The sequence below is a fragment of the Sus scrofa genome, chromosome 3, assembly GCF_000003025.6.
Source record: "Sus scrofa isolate TJ Tabasco breed Duroc chromosome 3, Sscrofa11.1, whole genome shotgun sequence".
Classification (NCBI taxonomy): domain Eukaryota; kingdom Metazoa; phylum Chordata; class Mammalia; order Artiodactyla; family Suidae; genus Sus; species Sus scrofa.
The window spans coordinates 92,024,451-92,043,554 of NC_010445.4; the positions used below are offsets into that span (position 1 = coordinate 92,024,451).

The window sequence follows — 19,104 nt, forward strand, 5'->3', positions numbered from 1 at the left end:
TCTTTCCACACTCTGATACTCACCACCACTCATCAAACTTCCTAAAATCCTAATTCACTTATTACATACCTGCCAAAAATTCTAAATGGCTCATCAGTACCTATAAATTTAAGATTTAATTCCTAGCCTAACATTCAAAGAGCTCCAGAATCCATCCTCAAATCTGCTCACTTTTTCTCCTGTTTTTCTACATGAAACAAATTATTCCAATTACTGTTCCATAGCTATGCCCTATGCATCTCCATGCTAGTGCCTGTGCCACTCTTACCATCTAGAGCACCTTCTCTCTTCCCTGTTCTCTTCCTGCATCTTCTAAGACCCTGTCAAACTCTTCTTCATCCACTCCCTCCCTAATCCACTACAGTCAAGACATCTCCTTTACTGGAAATAAAGAAAGGCATAAATGATAAATATGCAACCCACAGCAGGCGTCTCTTTAGACTTCTTTAGAATTTGTCATCTGTATCACACATTTGTCTTTTCTTCTATACTGCTGAATATTATCTTTACATGTGTATCTCTCTTTTAACCTACGTTATAAATTCCTTTAGTGATATACCCATCTCCTACTTCTTTATTCCTCCCACTATATCTATCCTAGTCTTGCACATGTAGGTGACTCATATTTTTAGCTAATTCACTTGTAAAACTGAAATATAAAACATTCCTTGTTAAGAAGCATTTTCTACTACAGAGGACAGTATGGAGGTTACTTTAAAAAACTAAATATAGAGCTACCATATGATCCAGCAATACCAATTCTGGGCATCTATCCAGAGAAAACTCTAATTCAAAAAGATACACACACCCCAATGTTCACTGCAGCACTATTTACAATAGTCAAGATGTGGAAGCAACCTAAATGCCCATTGACAGAGGAATGGATAAAGAAGATGTGCCTATATACAATGGAATATTACTCAGCCATAAAAAATAATGAAATAATGCCATCTGCAACAACACTGATGGACCTAGAGATTATCACACTAAGTGAAGTAAGTCAAAGACAAATATCATCTATCACTTATGTGGAAATTAATAAAAAATATTCAAAAGAACTTATTTAAAAAACAGAAACAAACTTACAGATTTCAAAACCAACATTATGGTTACCATAGGTGAAACCACTGGGGGGAGGGAAGAACAGTGAGGGTGGGAATAACATATACACACTACAGTATAAAATATGTGACTAATGAGAACCTACTGTAATACAGGAAAATCTACTCAATAGTTTGTGATAACCTATATGGGAAAAAGAATGGATATATTTCTATGTATGACTGATTCACTTTGCTGTATACCTGAAACTAACACAACACTGTAAATCAACTATACTCCAATAAAATTAATTTTTTTAAAAAAGAAGAATTTTCTTTTGAGATGATCTCACAGAAATTGTGTATGTTCCTAATCTGTATAAGCACTTATACATAAGTCACAAAAATATCAAATGCTCAAGAAATCTATATTTCTATCTTATGGGTTTTTTTTTAACCACATTTGATGTTGTCACTGGTAGGTTGCAAAATGATTAAAAATGGTTATTCAACTTGGAGTAACTCATCTAATCTTACAAAATATCTTTAAGAGGTAGTCTGTCCAAATGTTATAACATTTGCTATAAAGAGCCTGGTTTTAGTTTCCTAAAAGTGTATTAATAAGTTCATGTGTGGAGTTCCCATCATGACTCAGTGGCTAACGAATCTGACTAGGAACTATGAGGTTGTGACTCCAATCCTTGGCCTTACTCAGTGGATTAAATATCTGGCGTTACCATGAGCTGTGGTGTAGGTTGCAGACGTGGCTCAGATCTTGTGTTGCTATGGCTGTGGCATAGGCTGACAGCTATAGCTCTGATTAGACCCCTCGCCTGGGAACCTCCATATGCCACGGGTGCAGCCCTAGAAAAGACAAAAAAATAAAAAATAAAAAAATTAGAAAAATAAGTTCATGTGTAAATTAAGAATCTTTATGTTACAAAAATTTCAATAAATGTGTTCATAATTGGAAATAATCTTTTCTTCAAAATACACATTTTATTAATATCAATTTCTTCCTAAGAGTTATTACCATGGGCTTCCTATTTATAATTTAGCTTTCTAGTTATAAATTATGAAATTCCAACCTATCTCAAAGTATATTTACATGAAAAACAGCACAGTGTTAACCTAATAACATGAGTCAAAAGAAAATCCCCCACTAAATTTCCCTACTCACCACCCCAATTAACCATTGTTATTTATTCTAAAATTATTAGTTTTGCTGCATAACTTAAATGAATTCAACTAAATGTCTCAGCCAAAACCAGAGCCTCATTTCCCTATGAAGTCTGAGGTGTACAGATGATTTTTTACACATAGTATAGTACAATGAATAAAAGAGGTAAAGAAGGTAATCCAGGCAAGGTTAGTTGGTCAGTCTCTAAGAGACCAACTGTGCAAACTCAAAAAGATCTTCTTAGCCTACAGAGAGAGGTGAAAATTATGTAAAAAAGCAGTGTAGGATGCATTCATGAGAAGAGATTGAATTAGCAATTACTGTACACTTACATAAATTTCATTTAACGCAACAAACTAAGACCTCTAAAACAGAGACACACTCACCACCTATAAAAGGGTACAGGATGATATTTGCCAAGGCACTGTCTTTATGAGAACTCAGAACTTACTTTATGATATTTTGTTAAAATATGCAACAAGAAATGTTTAGCTTGACATGGTAAAGAGGTTCTCGAAAGTAAAAATACATTAAAACCAAGGCTCAAATAAACTCCACCAACTTATAGAATTTAAAGAATAATTTTCTAAAAGCAGAATCAAGATAGTAGAGGAGTAAGACAGGGCATTAACTTTCTCCCACAAACACATAAAAAAAAATCTACATGTAGAATGATTAACACAGAACATCTACTGAATGCTGGCAGAAGACCTTTAACCTCAAAAAGGACAAGAAACCCTCCACATAACTGGGTAGAAAAAAAGGGGAAAAAAGAGAGAGAGAAAGGAATCAGGAAGGACTAGCACTCCTGAGAGGGAGCTGTGAAAGAGGAAAGGAACCCACACCCTGGGAAGCTTTCTGACTGATGGGGTTATCAGCCGAGATGTAGGGACCTCAAAGCCTCAGAGAAAAGTGCAGCAGCTGGACTGAGGGCAAAGCAGAGAGAGAGCCACAGAGATGATTGGTACTACCTCCCAGGACACCACAGCCTGAGATGCTCCAGAGGGGGCTGGGTGCTGAGACACAGGCTCCTGAGGTCAGTTCTGGGGAGAGAAGTAGGGCTGGCTGTGGGAGACAGCCTGAGGGGCTAGGGAGCCATGCACCAAGGGTTGGGGAGCAGAGTGCCACAGCTGAGGGAACCCAGGAGGAGGTCTGGGCCCACAGGATAAGCAAGCCACCACTGTTTGGAAGGGCAAGAGGAGGAAAGGCAGACCGCCATAGGAATATCTTTCTCTGTGCACTTGCAGACCCTCAGAGGGCAGGACTAAGGGTGTCAAGGCACCTCTTGAGTGGTATACAGGCAGTGGGGGCAAACTCAAGTCATTTCAGACTCCAGAGGTGGGCATGGCCTGCCACCACCAGGGTTCTGTGAACAGGTACCAGCTACAGCCCCAGTCACCTCAGAGGTTGGCACAGAGGAGGGCACTGCAACCACCCCATTCTCACTCTCACTCCCCTGGGAAAGCAAATGCCCTGCTGCTGCCACTGCCAAATGCTCCAGGCACCACCTACACCTGCCTGAGAGTCTCAGTCACTTCACAGGGCCCTGCAATTACAAGCAGCCTGCACCACCTTCCTGTGGATCCTTGCCACTGTCAAAGGCCCAGTTACCTGGTGCTGGCTACCAGCCCTGCCCATTGCCTGCATCTCCCTGAAAGCACACACAGCACCATAAAAATAAATATTAAGCCCTCAAAAAATACCCAGGTGTGCTCATGCATATAAATAGCCCTCCAAAACTAGAGTAGCTGTTTTCCCTAAATTCACAGAATAAGAAAAATATAAGCAAAATGAAGAAGCTCAGGAACCACGAGAACAGGAGAATTTACCTCAAGGAGCAAACAACAAAACAGACCTCTGCAGTCTAGCAGACACAGAGTTCAAAAAGAAGATAGTGAAAATACTGAGGAATTAAGAGGAAACATGAAGGAATTAAGAGCAGATATGAACAGTAATGCAGATTACTTTAGAAAGGAACTAAAAAATATACAGAGGATCCAAGAGGAAAAAAAAAAGAAAAATTCATTTGCAGAACTGCAAGTTGAGTTAAAGGTACTAAAGAGCAGAATAAATAATGAAGAGGAATGAATTAGTACCTTGGAAGACAGAATAATGGAAATCACCTAATCAGGACAGCAGACAAAAAAGCAAATGAAAAAAAAACATGAAAGCATATAACAGGTCTATGGGATGACATAAAGCAGGGCCAATTTATGCATAATAGGGATTACAGAAGGAGAAGAAAAAGAAAAGGGGATTGAAAATATATTTGAAGAAATTATGGCTGAAGACTCCAAATCTAATGGAAACAGATATCAAGACACAGGAAGTACAGAGAGCCCAAAATAAGGCCCACAACAAGACATATTATATTAAAAATGGCAAATGTTAAAGACAGGATTCTAAAGGCAGCAAGAGAAACACAAACATTAATTATAAGGGAACCCCCATAAGGGTATCAGCTGATTTCTCTACAGAAACACTACAGGCCAGAAGAGAGTGGCAAGATACATTCAAAGTTCTAAAAGGAAAAATTTGCAGCCTAGAATACTCTACCCAGCAAGAATATCATTTAAAATAGGAGAAATAAGACAAACAAAAGAAATAAAAGGCATCCATATAGGAAGAGAAGAGATCAAACTGTCACTGTATGCAGATGACATGATACTATACCTAGAAAACCCTAAGGACTCAACCCCAAAACTCCTTGAACCGATTAATAAATTCAGCAAAGTAGCAGGATATAAGATTAACATTCAGAAGTCAGTTGCATTTCTGTATACCAGCAATGAAATATTAGAAAAGGAATACAAAAATACGATACCTTTTAAAATTGTACCTCACAAAATCAAATACCTCGGAATACACCTGACCAAGGAGGTAAAGGACCTATATGCTGAGAACTATAAAACTTTAATCAAAGAAATCAAAGAAGATGTAAAGAAATGGAAAGATATTCCATGTTCCTGGATTGGGAAAATCAGTATTGTAAAAATGGCCATACTACCCAAAGCAATCTACAGATTCAATGCAATCCCTATCAAATTACCCATGACATTTTTCACAGAACTAGAACAAACAATCCAAACATTTATATGGAACCACAAAAGACCCAGAATCGCCAAAGCAATCCTGAGAAACAAAAACCAAGCAGGAGGCATAACTCTCCCAGACTTCAAGAAATACTACAAAGCCATAGTCATCAAAACAGTGTGGTACTGGTATCAAAACAGACAGACAGACCAATGGAACAGAACAGAGAACCCGGAAATAAACCCTGACACCTATGGTCAATTAATCTTTGACAAGGGAGGCAAGAACATAAAATGGGAAAAAGAAAGTCTATTCAGCAAGCATTGCTGGGAAACCTGGACAGCTGCATGCAAAGCAATGAAACTAGAACACACCCTCACACCATGCACAAAAATAAACTCAAAATGGCTGAAAGACTTAAGTATAAGACAGGACACCATCAAACTCCTAGAAGAAAACATAGGCAAAACACTCTCTGACATCAACATCATGAATATTGTCTCAGGTCAGTCTCCCAAAGCAATAGAAATTAGAGCAAAAATAAACCAACGGGACTAATCAAACTGACAAGCTTTTGCACAGCAAAGGAAACCAAAAAGAAAACAAAAAGACAACTTACAGAATGGGAGAAAATAGTTTCAAATGATGCAACTGACAAGGGCTTAATCTCTAGAATATATAAACAACTTTTACAACTCAACAGCAAAAAAACCAATCAATCAATGGAAAAATGGGCAAAAGACCTGAATAGACATTTCTCCAAAGAAGATATACAGATGGCCAACAAACACATGAAAAAATGCTCAACATCGCTGATTATAAGAGAAATGCAAATCAAACCTACCATGAGATACCACCTCACACCAGTCAGAATGGTCATCATTAATAAATCCACAAATAACAAGAGCTGGAAGGGCTGTGGAGAAAAGGGAACCCTCCTGCACTGTTGGTGGGAATGTAAACTGGTACAGCCACTATGGAGAACAGTTTGGAGATACCTTAGAAGTCTATACATAGAATTTCCATATGACCCCACAATCCCACTCTTGGGCATCTATCCGGACAAAGCTCTACTTAAAAGAGACACATGCACCCGCATGTTCATTGCAGCCCTATTCACAATAGCCAGGACATGGAAACAACCCAAATGTCCATGGGCAGATGATTGGATTCGGAGGAGGTGGTATATATACACAATGGAATACTACTCAGCCATAAAAAAGAAGGACACAATGCCATTTGCAGCAACATGGATGGAAGTAGAGACTCTTATACTGAGTGAAATGAGCCAGAAAGACAAAGACAAATACCATATGATATCACTTATAACTGGAATCTAATATCCAGCACAAATGAACATCTCCTCAGAAAAGAAAATCATGGACTTGGAGAAGAGACTTGTGGTTGCCTGATGGGAGGGGGAGGGTGTGGGAGGGATCGGGAGCTTGGGCTTATCAGACACAACTTAGAATAGATTTACAAGGAGATCCTGCTGAATAGCATTGAGAACTTTGTCTAGATACTCATGTTGCAACAGAAGAAAGGGTGGGGGGAAAAATGTAATTGTAATATATACATGTAAGGATAACCTGACCCCCTTGCTGTACAGTGGGAAAATAAAAAAATTATAAATAAAATAAAAATTTAAAATAAAAAAAAAAGAATAAATAAAATCATGCAGAAGAGGATCAAAGAACATGCTATTTACTATAGATTCAATAAAATTCCTGTCAAGTGGGTTAACGATCCGGCGTTGCCGTGAGCTGTGGTGTAGGTTGCAGATGCGGCTTGGATCCCGCATTGCTGTGGCTCTGGTGTAGGCCGGTGGCTACAGCTCCGATTCAACCCCTAGCCTGGGAACCTCCGTATGCCGCGGGAGCGGCCCAAGAAATAGCAACAACAACAACAACAAAAGACAAAAATACAAAAAAAAAAGAAAAAAAAAATTCCTGTCAAAATTCAAAAAATAAAATAAAAAATAAAATAGGAGAAATAAAAAATTTCTCCAACAAACAAAACTGAAAAAGTACAGCAATACTAAACCCATTCTAAAAGAAATACTGAAAGGACTCCTCCAAATAAAAAAGAAGTGAGAATAAATAGGATGGAGGAAATCACAATTGGAAAGTAATTACTTCAATAAGCCAGCATATAGAACTACAAGAAAAAAAAAGATTGTAAAAGTGATGATGAACACAAGGAACAGCAAAAAGGACAAATATATGAAGATGTTAAAAAAGGACAACAAAATCATACATTGAGCGGAAGGAAAGTAAGAAAATCTAGACTCTTTTTTTAGAATGTGTTTGAGCCTACATGACTATCAGGCTAAAGCAAGTAGATATAGGAAGGGATTAACATACCTGAAGAACAGGGCAACCACAAATCAAAACCAAATCATACCTACACAAAAACTAAAAAGAAGGGGACACAGCCATAAAATAAATGGAAATTATTCAACCAAAAAAAGAAAGGAACAAAGGAGAAACAGAATCAACTGGAAAACAAGGCTTAAAGTGGTAATAAATACGCATTTATCAATAATTACCTTAAACATCAATGGACTGAATGCTCAAATCAAAAGACAGAGAGTGGCAGATTGGATAAAAAAAAAAAAAAAGCAAGAGCCTCCATCTGCTGTCTACAAGAGACTCACCTTAGGGCAAAGGACATAGATTGACAGTGAGGGGATGGAAAAAGATTTTCATGCAAATGGAAAAGATAGGAATGCAGGAGTTGTGATACTCATATCAGACGAAACAGACTTCAAAACGAAGGCCATAAAGAAAGACAAAGAAGGACATTATTTAATGATAAAAGGATCAAGAAGAGAATATTACACTCATGGAGTTCCCATCGTGGTGCAGTGGTTAACAAATCCGACTAGGTTGCGGGTTCGATACCTGCCCTTGCTCAGTGGGTTAAAGATCCAGTGTTGCCATGAGCTGTGGCATAGGTCACAGACACAGCTTGGATCCCGCATTGCTGTGGCTCTGGTGTAGGCTGGCAGCTACAGCTCCAATTTAGACCCCTAGCCTGGGAACCTCCATATGCTGCAGGAGCAGCCCAAGAAATAAAAAAATATATATATATATATTATACTCATCAATATATATGCCCCTAATATATAGGAGCACCCACATACTTACAGCAAATAACAGACATAAAAGGACAAGGTGATGGGAATAGAATAATAACAGGAGACTTTAACACCCCACTCATATCAATGGACAGATCATCTAGACACAAAATAAATAAGGTAACAGAGTTCCTAAATAACAGAGTAGAAAAGTTAGACTTAATTGACATTTTCAGGACATTACATCCAAAAAAATCAGAATATACATTCTTCTCAAGTGCACATGGAACATTCTCAAAGATTGACCACATTTTGGGGCACAAAACTAGCCTCAACAAATTTAAGACTATAGAAATTATTTCAAGTATCTTCTCTGACCACAATGGCATGAAACTAGAAATCAACAACAGAAAAGAAATGAGAAAAAACTAACTGCATGGAGACTAAATGACATGCTACTAAAAAAACCAATGGGCCAGTGAGGAAATCAAAAGGGAAATTAAAAAATGCCTCAAGACAAATGATAATGAAGACACAACCATTCAAAATCTATGGGATGCCACAAAAGCGTGCTTAGAGGGAAATTCATAGTCATGCAGGCCTTCCTCAAAAAAGAAGAAAAATCTCAAATCAAAAACTTGATCTACCACCTAAATGAATTAGAAAAAGAACAAACAAAACCTAAAATCAGCAGAAGGAAGGAAATAATAAAGATCAGAGAGGAAATCAATAAAATAGAGATTCAAAAAACAATAGAAAAAAAGCAAAAAAACCAAGAGCTGGTTCTTTGAAAGGGTAAACAAAATAGACAAAACTCTAGCCAGGCTCACCAACAAGAGGAAAGAAAGAACTTAAATAAATAAGAAAGGGGGGAGGGAGAGAGGGAGGCAGAGAGGGAAGGAGGAAGGAAGGAGGGAAGGAGAGGAGGGAAGGAGGCAGGAAGGAAGGAAAGGGGAAGGAAGGAAGAAACGGAGGAAGGGAGGAAGGAAGAGTACTCCTCCACACAGAAGGGGGAACATTTCAGGGACAGACACAAAAGGTAAGCCCCCTCTTTTTGTCTTTCATATAGAAAAGATTAGCATTTCATGGTAGGCAATATCCATGAAAGGAACTTCATAGCTTCTGGAAGTTCTCAAGAGCCAGAGAAGGATTTGCAATAGCAATGGTGGCGGTAAAATGGACAGAGGATGAAGAAGGCATAGCTGGAGAATCTGGACAGGAGATCAGCCCACTCACTAGTACTAACTGAATTCTTAAAGCAGCTGCCAACTTCAGGCCAAAGACAGTGACCCACTCATGTTGTTCATGGTCCAGAAGACAGTTATCCTGATTTTGAAAAGATCTAAGTACCTTGGGTAAAACAGAACAAGTGTTGGAATAAATTAAACTCTCCAAGTGGAGGTGCTTCTGGAAAAGAAATGTTGAATTCACCCTGTGACCAGCCAGATCCAGGTATCTAATACTTAAAGATGCTTTCACAGACAATAACCCACTCAATCCCAGAACTGCTTTTGTGAGAGAACTGCTGTCCTGGAGAACAACATTCAGGGCCAAAACTAGGGATCCTACACTTAGAGACCATGTATGCCCCACCCACTAAGAAAAGCAGAATGATGAGGAAAATGTTCCTTAGAGGAATTTGAATCTACTAAGGAAGAGAATATTACAGGATAATTTACTGAGATTTTAATTTGTTTTGTTTTCATTGCTGTAGGACAATGAGAGCTATTTGTGTTTTACATTTTGTTTTCTCTCCCTGATTTTAAGACAGTCATCCAGGTCTTCTGTTTTCAAACTAGACTGCTTCACCAAAGCAGAAGGTTCCTGAAGAGGACATCTCTTCTAGACTTTCGTTTCGCAATGAGGGAATTCCCTATTAGGGAAAAGGAAGGGAGGCGGTATCTTTGAGGGGTAAAGAGTTTGCGAAAGAATCTTCCACTGTAAGAAAAATAGAAAAAAAAAGTAGGGAGAGAGGGAAGAAGACAGAAGTATGAAGTTTCAAGAATTAGAATAGGAACCTAACTTATTTTCTACATTTCCCCAGGGAAATAGCAGGATACAAAGAAAAACAGCCTAGCCACATGATAAACCCGAGAGGCTGATCCTTCACTCCAGGGATCCAGGCCTCAGCAAAGATTTTACGTTCAAGTATAGCACAGGCTCAACTGAGGCATCTCCCTCCAAGGAACCATCCAGGCTTGCTCAATCATCATACTGCTAGTGTAGAGTACAGCCTGAAGATCCAGAGAAGCCTTGGTGAATATCCTACTATCTACAGGACTCTCCAGGGATCTTTTGTAACACAGTTTGGTAAGAGGTGGGAGGAACATGAGCCCCAATTTAATAATTGATAGTGACTTCACCATGAAGGGGAACTGGAGTCTGATTTAAATTTTACTTCAAAAATAAAGAAATGTGACATTTCTTCATGCTATATCACATCTGATACATTTATGCTTTGTAATGGTAAAGACAATGAGGGTTAAACAAATAAAAACCTGTTTTAACAGTATGAAAGGTAAAATGAAAGAAATGTAAAATTATATATTTGTATCTGCATCTGAATTAAATTTTATTAAATTCCATAGAGTAAACAGTATGTGATATAGTCCCACTGATGTTTATGATGTATTGACCTCATAAGTTTTACCACTCTGCATCACCAATGGCTTTTGCAAATACATAGTCTTTCCCTCCAAAACACATAACACCATCTTTCAAATAGAATTTCCATTTGTTCTTGCTTCGATGAATCTGGAGGGAGAAAAATAGTCTAAATTAATTAAATTTAGAAGTTAAAGGATCATTTATATTTCTTTGCATAGCCCATGGGACTATTCTTTCCCTAAGTTGGGACTTCATTAAAAATAAGACCTCCTCAAAACAGTTTATTCACTGATTCAGCAAATAGTTGAGTTCCTATGTGTCTACTATTATCTTAGGCACTGGAGATGTACTGGTTTTTTAAAAAGGAAAATGTATATATATATATATATATATATACACTTTTTTTAGAGCAGGAAAACAATTTCTGTCTTTGAAGAGTTTATATTTCAGTAAGGATGGAAGAAACGAACATAATAAATACATAAACTATATAGAATATTAAAAGGTGGTAAGTGGGAGTTTCCATTGTAGTTTCAGGGTAACGAACCCAACTAGTATCCATGAGGACGCAGGTTCAATCCCTGGCCTCACTCAGAGTGTTAAGGATCCGGTGAGCTACAGTTCCAATTCAACCCCTAGCCTGGGAACTTACATATGCCATGGGTGTGGCCCTAAAAATACAAAAAAAAAAAAAAAAGGTGGTTAAGTGTTATGAAAAAATAGATCAGGAAAAGGAATATCACAAACACAGAGGTGGGGTTACAATTTTAAATAGAAGAGTCAGGGTGGGCCTGACTTGTGAGGGAACATTTGAGCAAAGACTTGGAAAGAAGATACTGACTAGAGAACATTCCAGGCCAAGGGCAGAGAAGTCCTGAGGAGGGGCCTGGATTGCTCAAGAAGAGCAAAGAGTTCAGTACATCTGCAAAGGAATAAACAGAGAGGATGTAGTTAATATTATTAGAAATGAAGAAAAAAAGTAGTGTTTCATTTCGAAGATAAAAGTCACAGTCATACACTGAGCAAGGTCAGAAAATACAGCTTATAATCTATCAGATTCTACTGGCTGTTCTTTGGATTCAATCAATCAGCCTGATACACACAAAATCAAAAACTAGAAAATTCTACTAACTTAAGAGGTAAGAAATAATACAATCAATGTGAATACCAAGTCAACCAAAAGTGACTATTTAAAAACGTATGATCTGAAACAAGAGTAAAAATTAAACCTAGTTATTGACTGCAAATAGTCAAATAGATAGTCAAATCAAGTACTAGCCTATGGCTAGTACACAGATGCATTTTATGATGTTTAAGAAAATACAAAGGATAAACCCCCTACTTGTGTGGGGGAAAAAGTCATAATGATGAAAAACTTCTTCTCTGAGTTCAACTCCCAAATTTTCACTTGCACTTATCTTTTTTTTTTTTTTAATGGCCACACCCATAGCTTATGGAAGTTCCCAGGGCCTAGGACTGAATCCAAGCCACAGCTACAATAACACCAGATCCTTTAACCCACTGCACCAGGCTAGGGATCAAACCTGCACCTCTGCAGCAACCCAAACCGCTGCAGTCAGATTCTTAAGCCACTGAGCGCAGGAATTCCTCACTTGTACTTATTTTAAGTCTTCAGGAACATAACAGTGACAACAGAATCCTTAACTCAACACAGATGATAAAATCTGACCAGAATTAGGAGAAGAATAACAGCAGCAACAAATTCACCCCAGTAGCTTTATCAAGTGACTACTTTATTCTAGAAATGCAACAATGGTTCAATATCAGGAATTTATTATTATAAAAACTATATTACCAGACATAAGGAAACAAATCTCATAATCACCTCCAATGATGTTGAAAAAGCTTTTTCATAAAATTTTCATGCATTTTAGATTTTTTTAACTCAAAATAAGAAAGATTATGTCCTACAAACACAAGCACACACACACACACACACACACACACACACACACACACACACCCCTACCGCAACCCAAAAGCCACGACTTAGTGTTTAGTGGGAAAAATCCTGAAAGTGTTCCCACTTAAGTCAGTACATAGACAATACCACCCACTATTATCCAACTTTCCACTCCAGAGGTACTACCAAATACAATTAGACAAAAGGAAAGTATAATGGTACTAGCCAACATAATCCGACAAGAGGAAAGAACTAGAGATATAAAAATTAGAAAAAATGAAATAAATTTGCTGATACAATGACTGGATGTCTAAAAACATAAGATAATCAATTTACAATGACTAAGTAAGAATTCAGGGAGCTTCTGTTGTGGCGCAGCAGAAACAAATCCAACTAGGAACCATGAGGTTTTGGGTTCAATCCCTGGCCTCGCTCAGTGGTTTAAGGATCCAGTGTTGCAGTGAGCTGTGGTGTAGGTCGCAGATGCAGCTCGGATCTGGCGTTGCTGTGGCTCTGGCCGTGGCCGGCAGCAACTGCTCCGATTAGACTCCTAGCCTGTGAACCTCCATATGCTATAGGTGCGGCCCTAGAAAAAGAAAAGACAAAAAACAAAACAAAAAAAAAACAATTTCAGTACTAATGTAAAATTTAATACACAGAAATTCACAGCCTTCACATATACAAGCAATAGCTAAAAGATGTCAAGGAAGAGCCCAATTACACACAGTAACAAAAGGGATAACATAGCTAGAATAAATTTTAAAATACTTGATCTACTGGCACTGTTCTCCCCCCCCCCTTTTTTTTCCTTTTCTTTTTTTCTTTTTAGGGCCACACCTGTGGTATATGGAAACTCCCAGGCTATGGGTCAAATCGGAGCTGCAGCTATGGGCCTATGCCACATCTGCAACCTACACCACAGCTTGTGGCAATGCCAGGTCCCTAATCCAATAAGTGAGGTCAGGGATCAAACCCACATCCTCATGGATACTAGTAGGATTCTTAACCTGCTGAGCCACAACAGGAACTCTCTACCGGCATCATTCAATGCCCTATCTTCTTTGAAATAGTTTCCTCAGTTGGCTTCTAGAACATTCCTGGCTTTCCATATGACTCTTTAGACACTCCTTAGCTTTCTTTACTGATTCCTCCTTCTTTCTCACCTCTCAGTTTTACAGTGTAACAGGACTGTTTTTTGTTTGTTTGTTTTGGTACCAGGACTCTTCTTTCTGCTTATAGTCACTCTCCTGGTAATCTGATCTAACTCCCCAAAATGTATCTACCTCACACCTCTCCCTTCAACTCAGATTCTCATTCAATTGCTTCAGAACCTCTCCCTGAATGTCCAGTAAACACTCCAAACAAGTTTAAAATGAGGACATTGATATACTCTCTCCCAAACCTCACAGTCTTCCCCATCTCAGTGGGGAACGGCCACTCATTCTCATTCAGGTCAAAAATCTTACAGACAATCTTTACACCTCCTACTCATGCCACATAGCCAGATCCCTCAGTAAATATTAATTCTACCTACAAAGCAAATTCATATTCCAACCACTTCTACCACTTCCACTACTACAGTTACCTTTGTCTAAGCCACCGTCCTCTCTCATTTAGATTAATATGTCCCATGATTAGTTCCCTATTTTCACCCATATCCCACTTTATCTACTCTAACCAGGGTAGCCAGAGTGGCCCTGTTAAAAATACAAGCCTCATATCATTTCTATGCTAAAAACTCTCCAATGACTCCCCATTCAAAAATAATGTCCTCAAAATGGACTATAAGATCCTACTCTTCTCCTCACTTACTGCTCTGGTCTCATTGTTCCCTGAACACTCAGGTACTCTTCTACCTTAGGACCTAGATATTTATTGTTCCCTGGTCTGACATAATTACATCCAAATATCCTCATGGTTCATTCTCCTACTCCCTTTAGATTTTTATCCTATCATGCTCTCAGTAAGACCTCTCCTGGACATGACATTCAAAATTGCAACCTGTTCCTCCTTAACATCATTAAAACACCAAATTTTATTAATTTAATGTGCTCTCAATAAAAACATCAGCAGGGTTTGTTTTGAACCAGACAAGCTTATTCTTAAGTCAATACAGAGAAATAAACAAGAATATCCAGGAAAAGTCTGGAAAAGAATATGGTGAAGAAGTAGTACCCTCCCAGATATTAAAAACCTCAATAATTAAATCAATGCAGCACAGGCTAATGGACAAACCAATGGAACAAAACAGAAAGTCAAGAGGTATACTCAAAATATAGAAATTTAGTCAATAATGAAGGAATCATTCTCCTAACAGTGGAGACAAAACAGACTTTCCAATAAGCAATGTTAGGAAAACTGCTGCCACTTGGGGAAAAAAGTTAGAACCATATGTCACATTCTATACCAAGATAAATACTCCCAATCAATTAGGACTTACATTTTTTAAAAGAAACCAAAAAAATACCAGAAGACAACATGCATGAATCCCTTTAAAATCCCAAGGTAAGAAAGAACTTTCTATTTATGATTCAAAATTCAGAAGCCATAAAAATAAAGGCTGAAAAATTCAGTATGAAAGAAAAGGCACTGAAAGCAAACAACTGAAGAAAAAGTATTTCTGCACATACCAAGGGCTAATCTCCCCAAAATAATACAGAGCTCCCAGAAATGAATAAATTGACCAGCAAGCTAATTTTTAAAACATAGACAAAAGTTATGAACAAGAATTTCACATAAAGGTAAATACAAATGGCTCATAAACACAGGAAAATTTAAAATTTCACCAAGATACCATTTTTCGTCTTTCATAACAGCAAAGAATCCAAATGTTTTATTACATTCCCCTGGCAAGGCTGCAGGAAAAGAAGTACTCTCAAACGTTGTAATAGGAATATAAACTGGAATATCCCCTAGAGAGCATTTTGACAATATCTAACCAAATACATTTTCCCTTTGACCCAGTAATCCCACTTCTGGAGATTGATTTAACAAATAAAATTGTACACATATGAAATGTTTTGTGTACATGGTCATTCAGCAGAAATAACTGAAAAATAACTCAAATATTCATCACCAGGGGACTGGTTAAGTAAATTTTAGTAATTCCACAATGAAATATTACACAATTATAAAAATATTAGCACAAAGCTCTCCAAGATATATTGTTAATCTCCTTAAAAGACAGGTACAGGAGTTCCCGTCATGGCGCAGTGGTTAACGAATCCGACTAGGAACCATGAGGTTGCGGGTTCGATCCCTGCCCTTGCTCAGTGGGTTAACGATCCGGCATTGCCGTGAGCTGTGGTGTAGGTTGCAGACTCGGCTCGGATCCCACGTTGCTGTGGCTCTGGCGTAGGCCTGTGGCTACAGCTCCAATTAGACCCCTAGCCGGGGAACCTCCATATGCCACAGGAGCGGCCCAAAGAAATAGCAAAAAGACAAAAAAAAAAAAAAAAAAAAAAAAAAAAAAGACAGGTACAAAATACTATGTTGTCTATGCTGCCTTTTTAGGCTTTACTTAAATAAAGAGACCCTAAATATATTAACTATACTAAAAAATGAACAAAAAACAAAACAAAAAACCCTAGTTCTTCTCAAAGTTTAATGACCACGCAAATCACCTAGGAGTCCTATTAAAATGCACATACTGACAACCTACAGAATGGGAGAAAATAGTTGCAAATGACGCAACTGACAAGGGCTTAATCTCCAAAATATACAAACAGCTCATATAACTCAGCTGCAAAAAAAAAAAAAAAAAAAAATTCGAAAAATGGGCCGAAGACCTAAATAGACATTTTGCCAAAGAAAACATATGGATGGCCAACCGGCATTGCTCAATGCTCAACATCACTAATTATTAGAGAAATGCAAATCCAAACTACAATGAGATACCACTTCACACTAGTCAGAATGGCCACCATTAGTAAGTCTACAAATAGCAAATGCTGGAGAGGGTGTAGAGAAAAGAGAACCCTCCTACACTGTTGATGGGAATGTAAATTGGTACAACCACTATGGAAAACAGTATGAGGTACCTCAGAAAACTAAATATAGAACTCCTATATGATCCAGCAATCCCACTCCTGGGCATATATCCAAACAAAACTTTCCTTGAAAAAGATGCATGTACCCATACATTCATTGCAGCACTATTCACAATAGCCAAGACATGGAAACAACCTAAATGTCCATCAACAGGTGAATGGATTAAGAAGCTGTGGTACATATACACAATGGAATACTAATCAGCCATTAAAAAGAACCAAATAATGCCATCTGCACCAACTTGAATGGAACTAGAGACTGTCATACTAAGAGAAGTAAGTCAGAAAGGCAAGGACAAATACCGTATGATATCGCATATCTGAAATATAATATATAGCACAAATGAACCAATCTAAAGAAAAGAAACAAACTCATGGACTTAGAGAACAGACTTGTGGTTGCCAAGGGGGGAGGGAGTGGGATGGACTGGAATTTGGGGTTAGTAGATGCAAACTATTGCATTTGGAGTGGATAAGCAATGAGGTCCTGCTGTATAGCACAGGGAACTACATCCAATCACTTGCAATGGAACATAATGGAGGATAATGTGAGAAAAAGAATGTGTATATATGTATAACTGGGTCATTCTGCTGTACAGCAGAAATTGCCAGAACACTGTAAATCAACTGTAATTTAAAAAAAAAAAATTTTAAGTGAAACCGGAAAAAAATGCACACCAGGACTCTGGGGTAAGAGTCAAAATTCCTCATTTTGAATACTCTCCAGGGGAACTAATGCTACTAGCCTTCAAAACGCACTAAATAGTAAAGCTCTTACAAGACTACTACTGATGTTTGCCAATTTACTTGAGTCTAATTATATTTAATACTTCTTGAAACAAGTCAACTAGTACCCCTACTAGGAAGTTAATTCTCATAAAAATGCACTGTAACAGTGGTCCCCCTACCCCCCACTTTGATCATAGATATAGTCTCTTTGCTAGCTATCTTCTGACTTCATTACTCCTTTCAAAAACTTTTCAGTGATTCCCCAGTGCCTGGGTTTCCATTAAAATGTTTAGCACTGTTTTTAAAATATTCGCTAATTAGAGTGCCCTCAAAGAACTAGATTTGTTAACACTATATAATATTACTCTTTCTATCTACACCACATGCTGTTGTAAGAAGCAAAAGACAACATATAAGAAAATACTTCGAAAAATATAAAGCACTATGTATTAATTACAAGCTACTTCCCACAATGGAGTACAACAAAGGCTACTGTATCCATAATGGTCTAGAAAAATTCTTTGTGACTCTATGCAATACATATATAATTTAGTGCCTTATAGTGCAACACACTGTTTACAGAAGCTAATACACTGTTTATAAGGAACCAAAATAAGTTTTAAACTAAGACCAATCCCTTTTCTATTACCTATTCCTTCTTATGCTTATGTTCATCAGCATCTAAATTGTCATTTTCTATCTATAAAAAACATTATAGAGAGAAAACGATCTTATTTTTAGAGAAGAGAATTTATTTTTACAGCAATTCAAAATACTATCCATTGTCCCGAGTATATAGAAATTGTTACTGAAAAAAAGTCAAGAATATAAATATTCACTAGTCATCAGGGAAATGCAAATCAAAACCATGAGATACCACCTCACACCCACTGAGATGGCTAGAATCAAAAAGTTATGGAGTTCCCGTCGTGCCGCAGCAGAAACGAATCCGACTAGGAACCATAAGGTTGTTGGTTTGATCGCTGGCCTCACTCAGTGGGTTAAGGATGCAGTGTTGCGGTGAGCTGTGGTGTAGGTCACAGACATTGCTCGGATCTAGCATTGATGTGGCTCTGGCACAGGCTGGCAGCAACAGCTCCAATTAGACCCCTAGACTGGGAACCTCCATATGCCAGGGGTGCAGCCCTAAAAGGATGAACGACCGAAAAAAAAAAAGTCATAACACATGTTAGTGAGAATGTGAAGCAATCTAAATCCTTATACACCACTGATGGGAATAAAAAATGGTGCAGCCACTTTGGAAAATAGTGTGGTAGTCTGTCTTATTACCATATGACACAGAAACACCACTCCTAGGTACAAACCTAAAGAAATGAAAATAACATTTCACAAAAAACATGTACAGGAATATTTACAGCAGCATTATTCATCACAGCCAAAGGTGGAAATAACTCAAATATCCCTCAACACATGAATGAATACACAAAAAATGTTATATCCAT

The 19,104-nt window shown here is 37.9% G+C and overlaps 1 protein-coding gene across 4 annotated transcripts in view; it reads right to left on the bottom strand.

Moving 5' to 3' along the window:
- The window catches only part of GTF2A1L (general transcription factor IIA subunit 1 like), a 91,373-nt gene that overhangs the window by 32,761 nt on the left and 39,508 nt on the right, over window positions 1-19,104 (bottom strand). Inside the window, exon 10 of one of the 4 annotated variants that reach the window (XM_021088291.1) lies at window positions 10,709-11,086. The exons of 2 other annotated variants lie outside the window; for them this stretch is intronic. In XM_021088291.1, coding sequence (XP_020943950.1) covers window positions 10,979-11,086 — 108 coding nt within the window. In that variant the 3' untranslated portion in view covers window positions 10,709-10,978. Of the gene's footprint in view, window positions 1-10,708; window positions 11,087-11,623; window positions 11,862-19,104 lie in introns of those variants that run through there. One more of the 4 variants, XM_021088292.1, reaches the window with a different exon arrangement.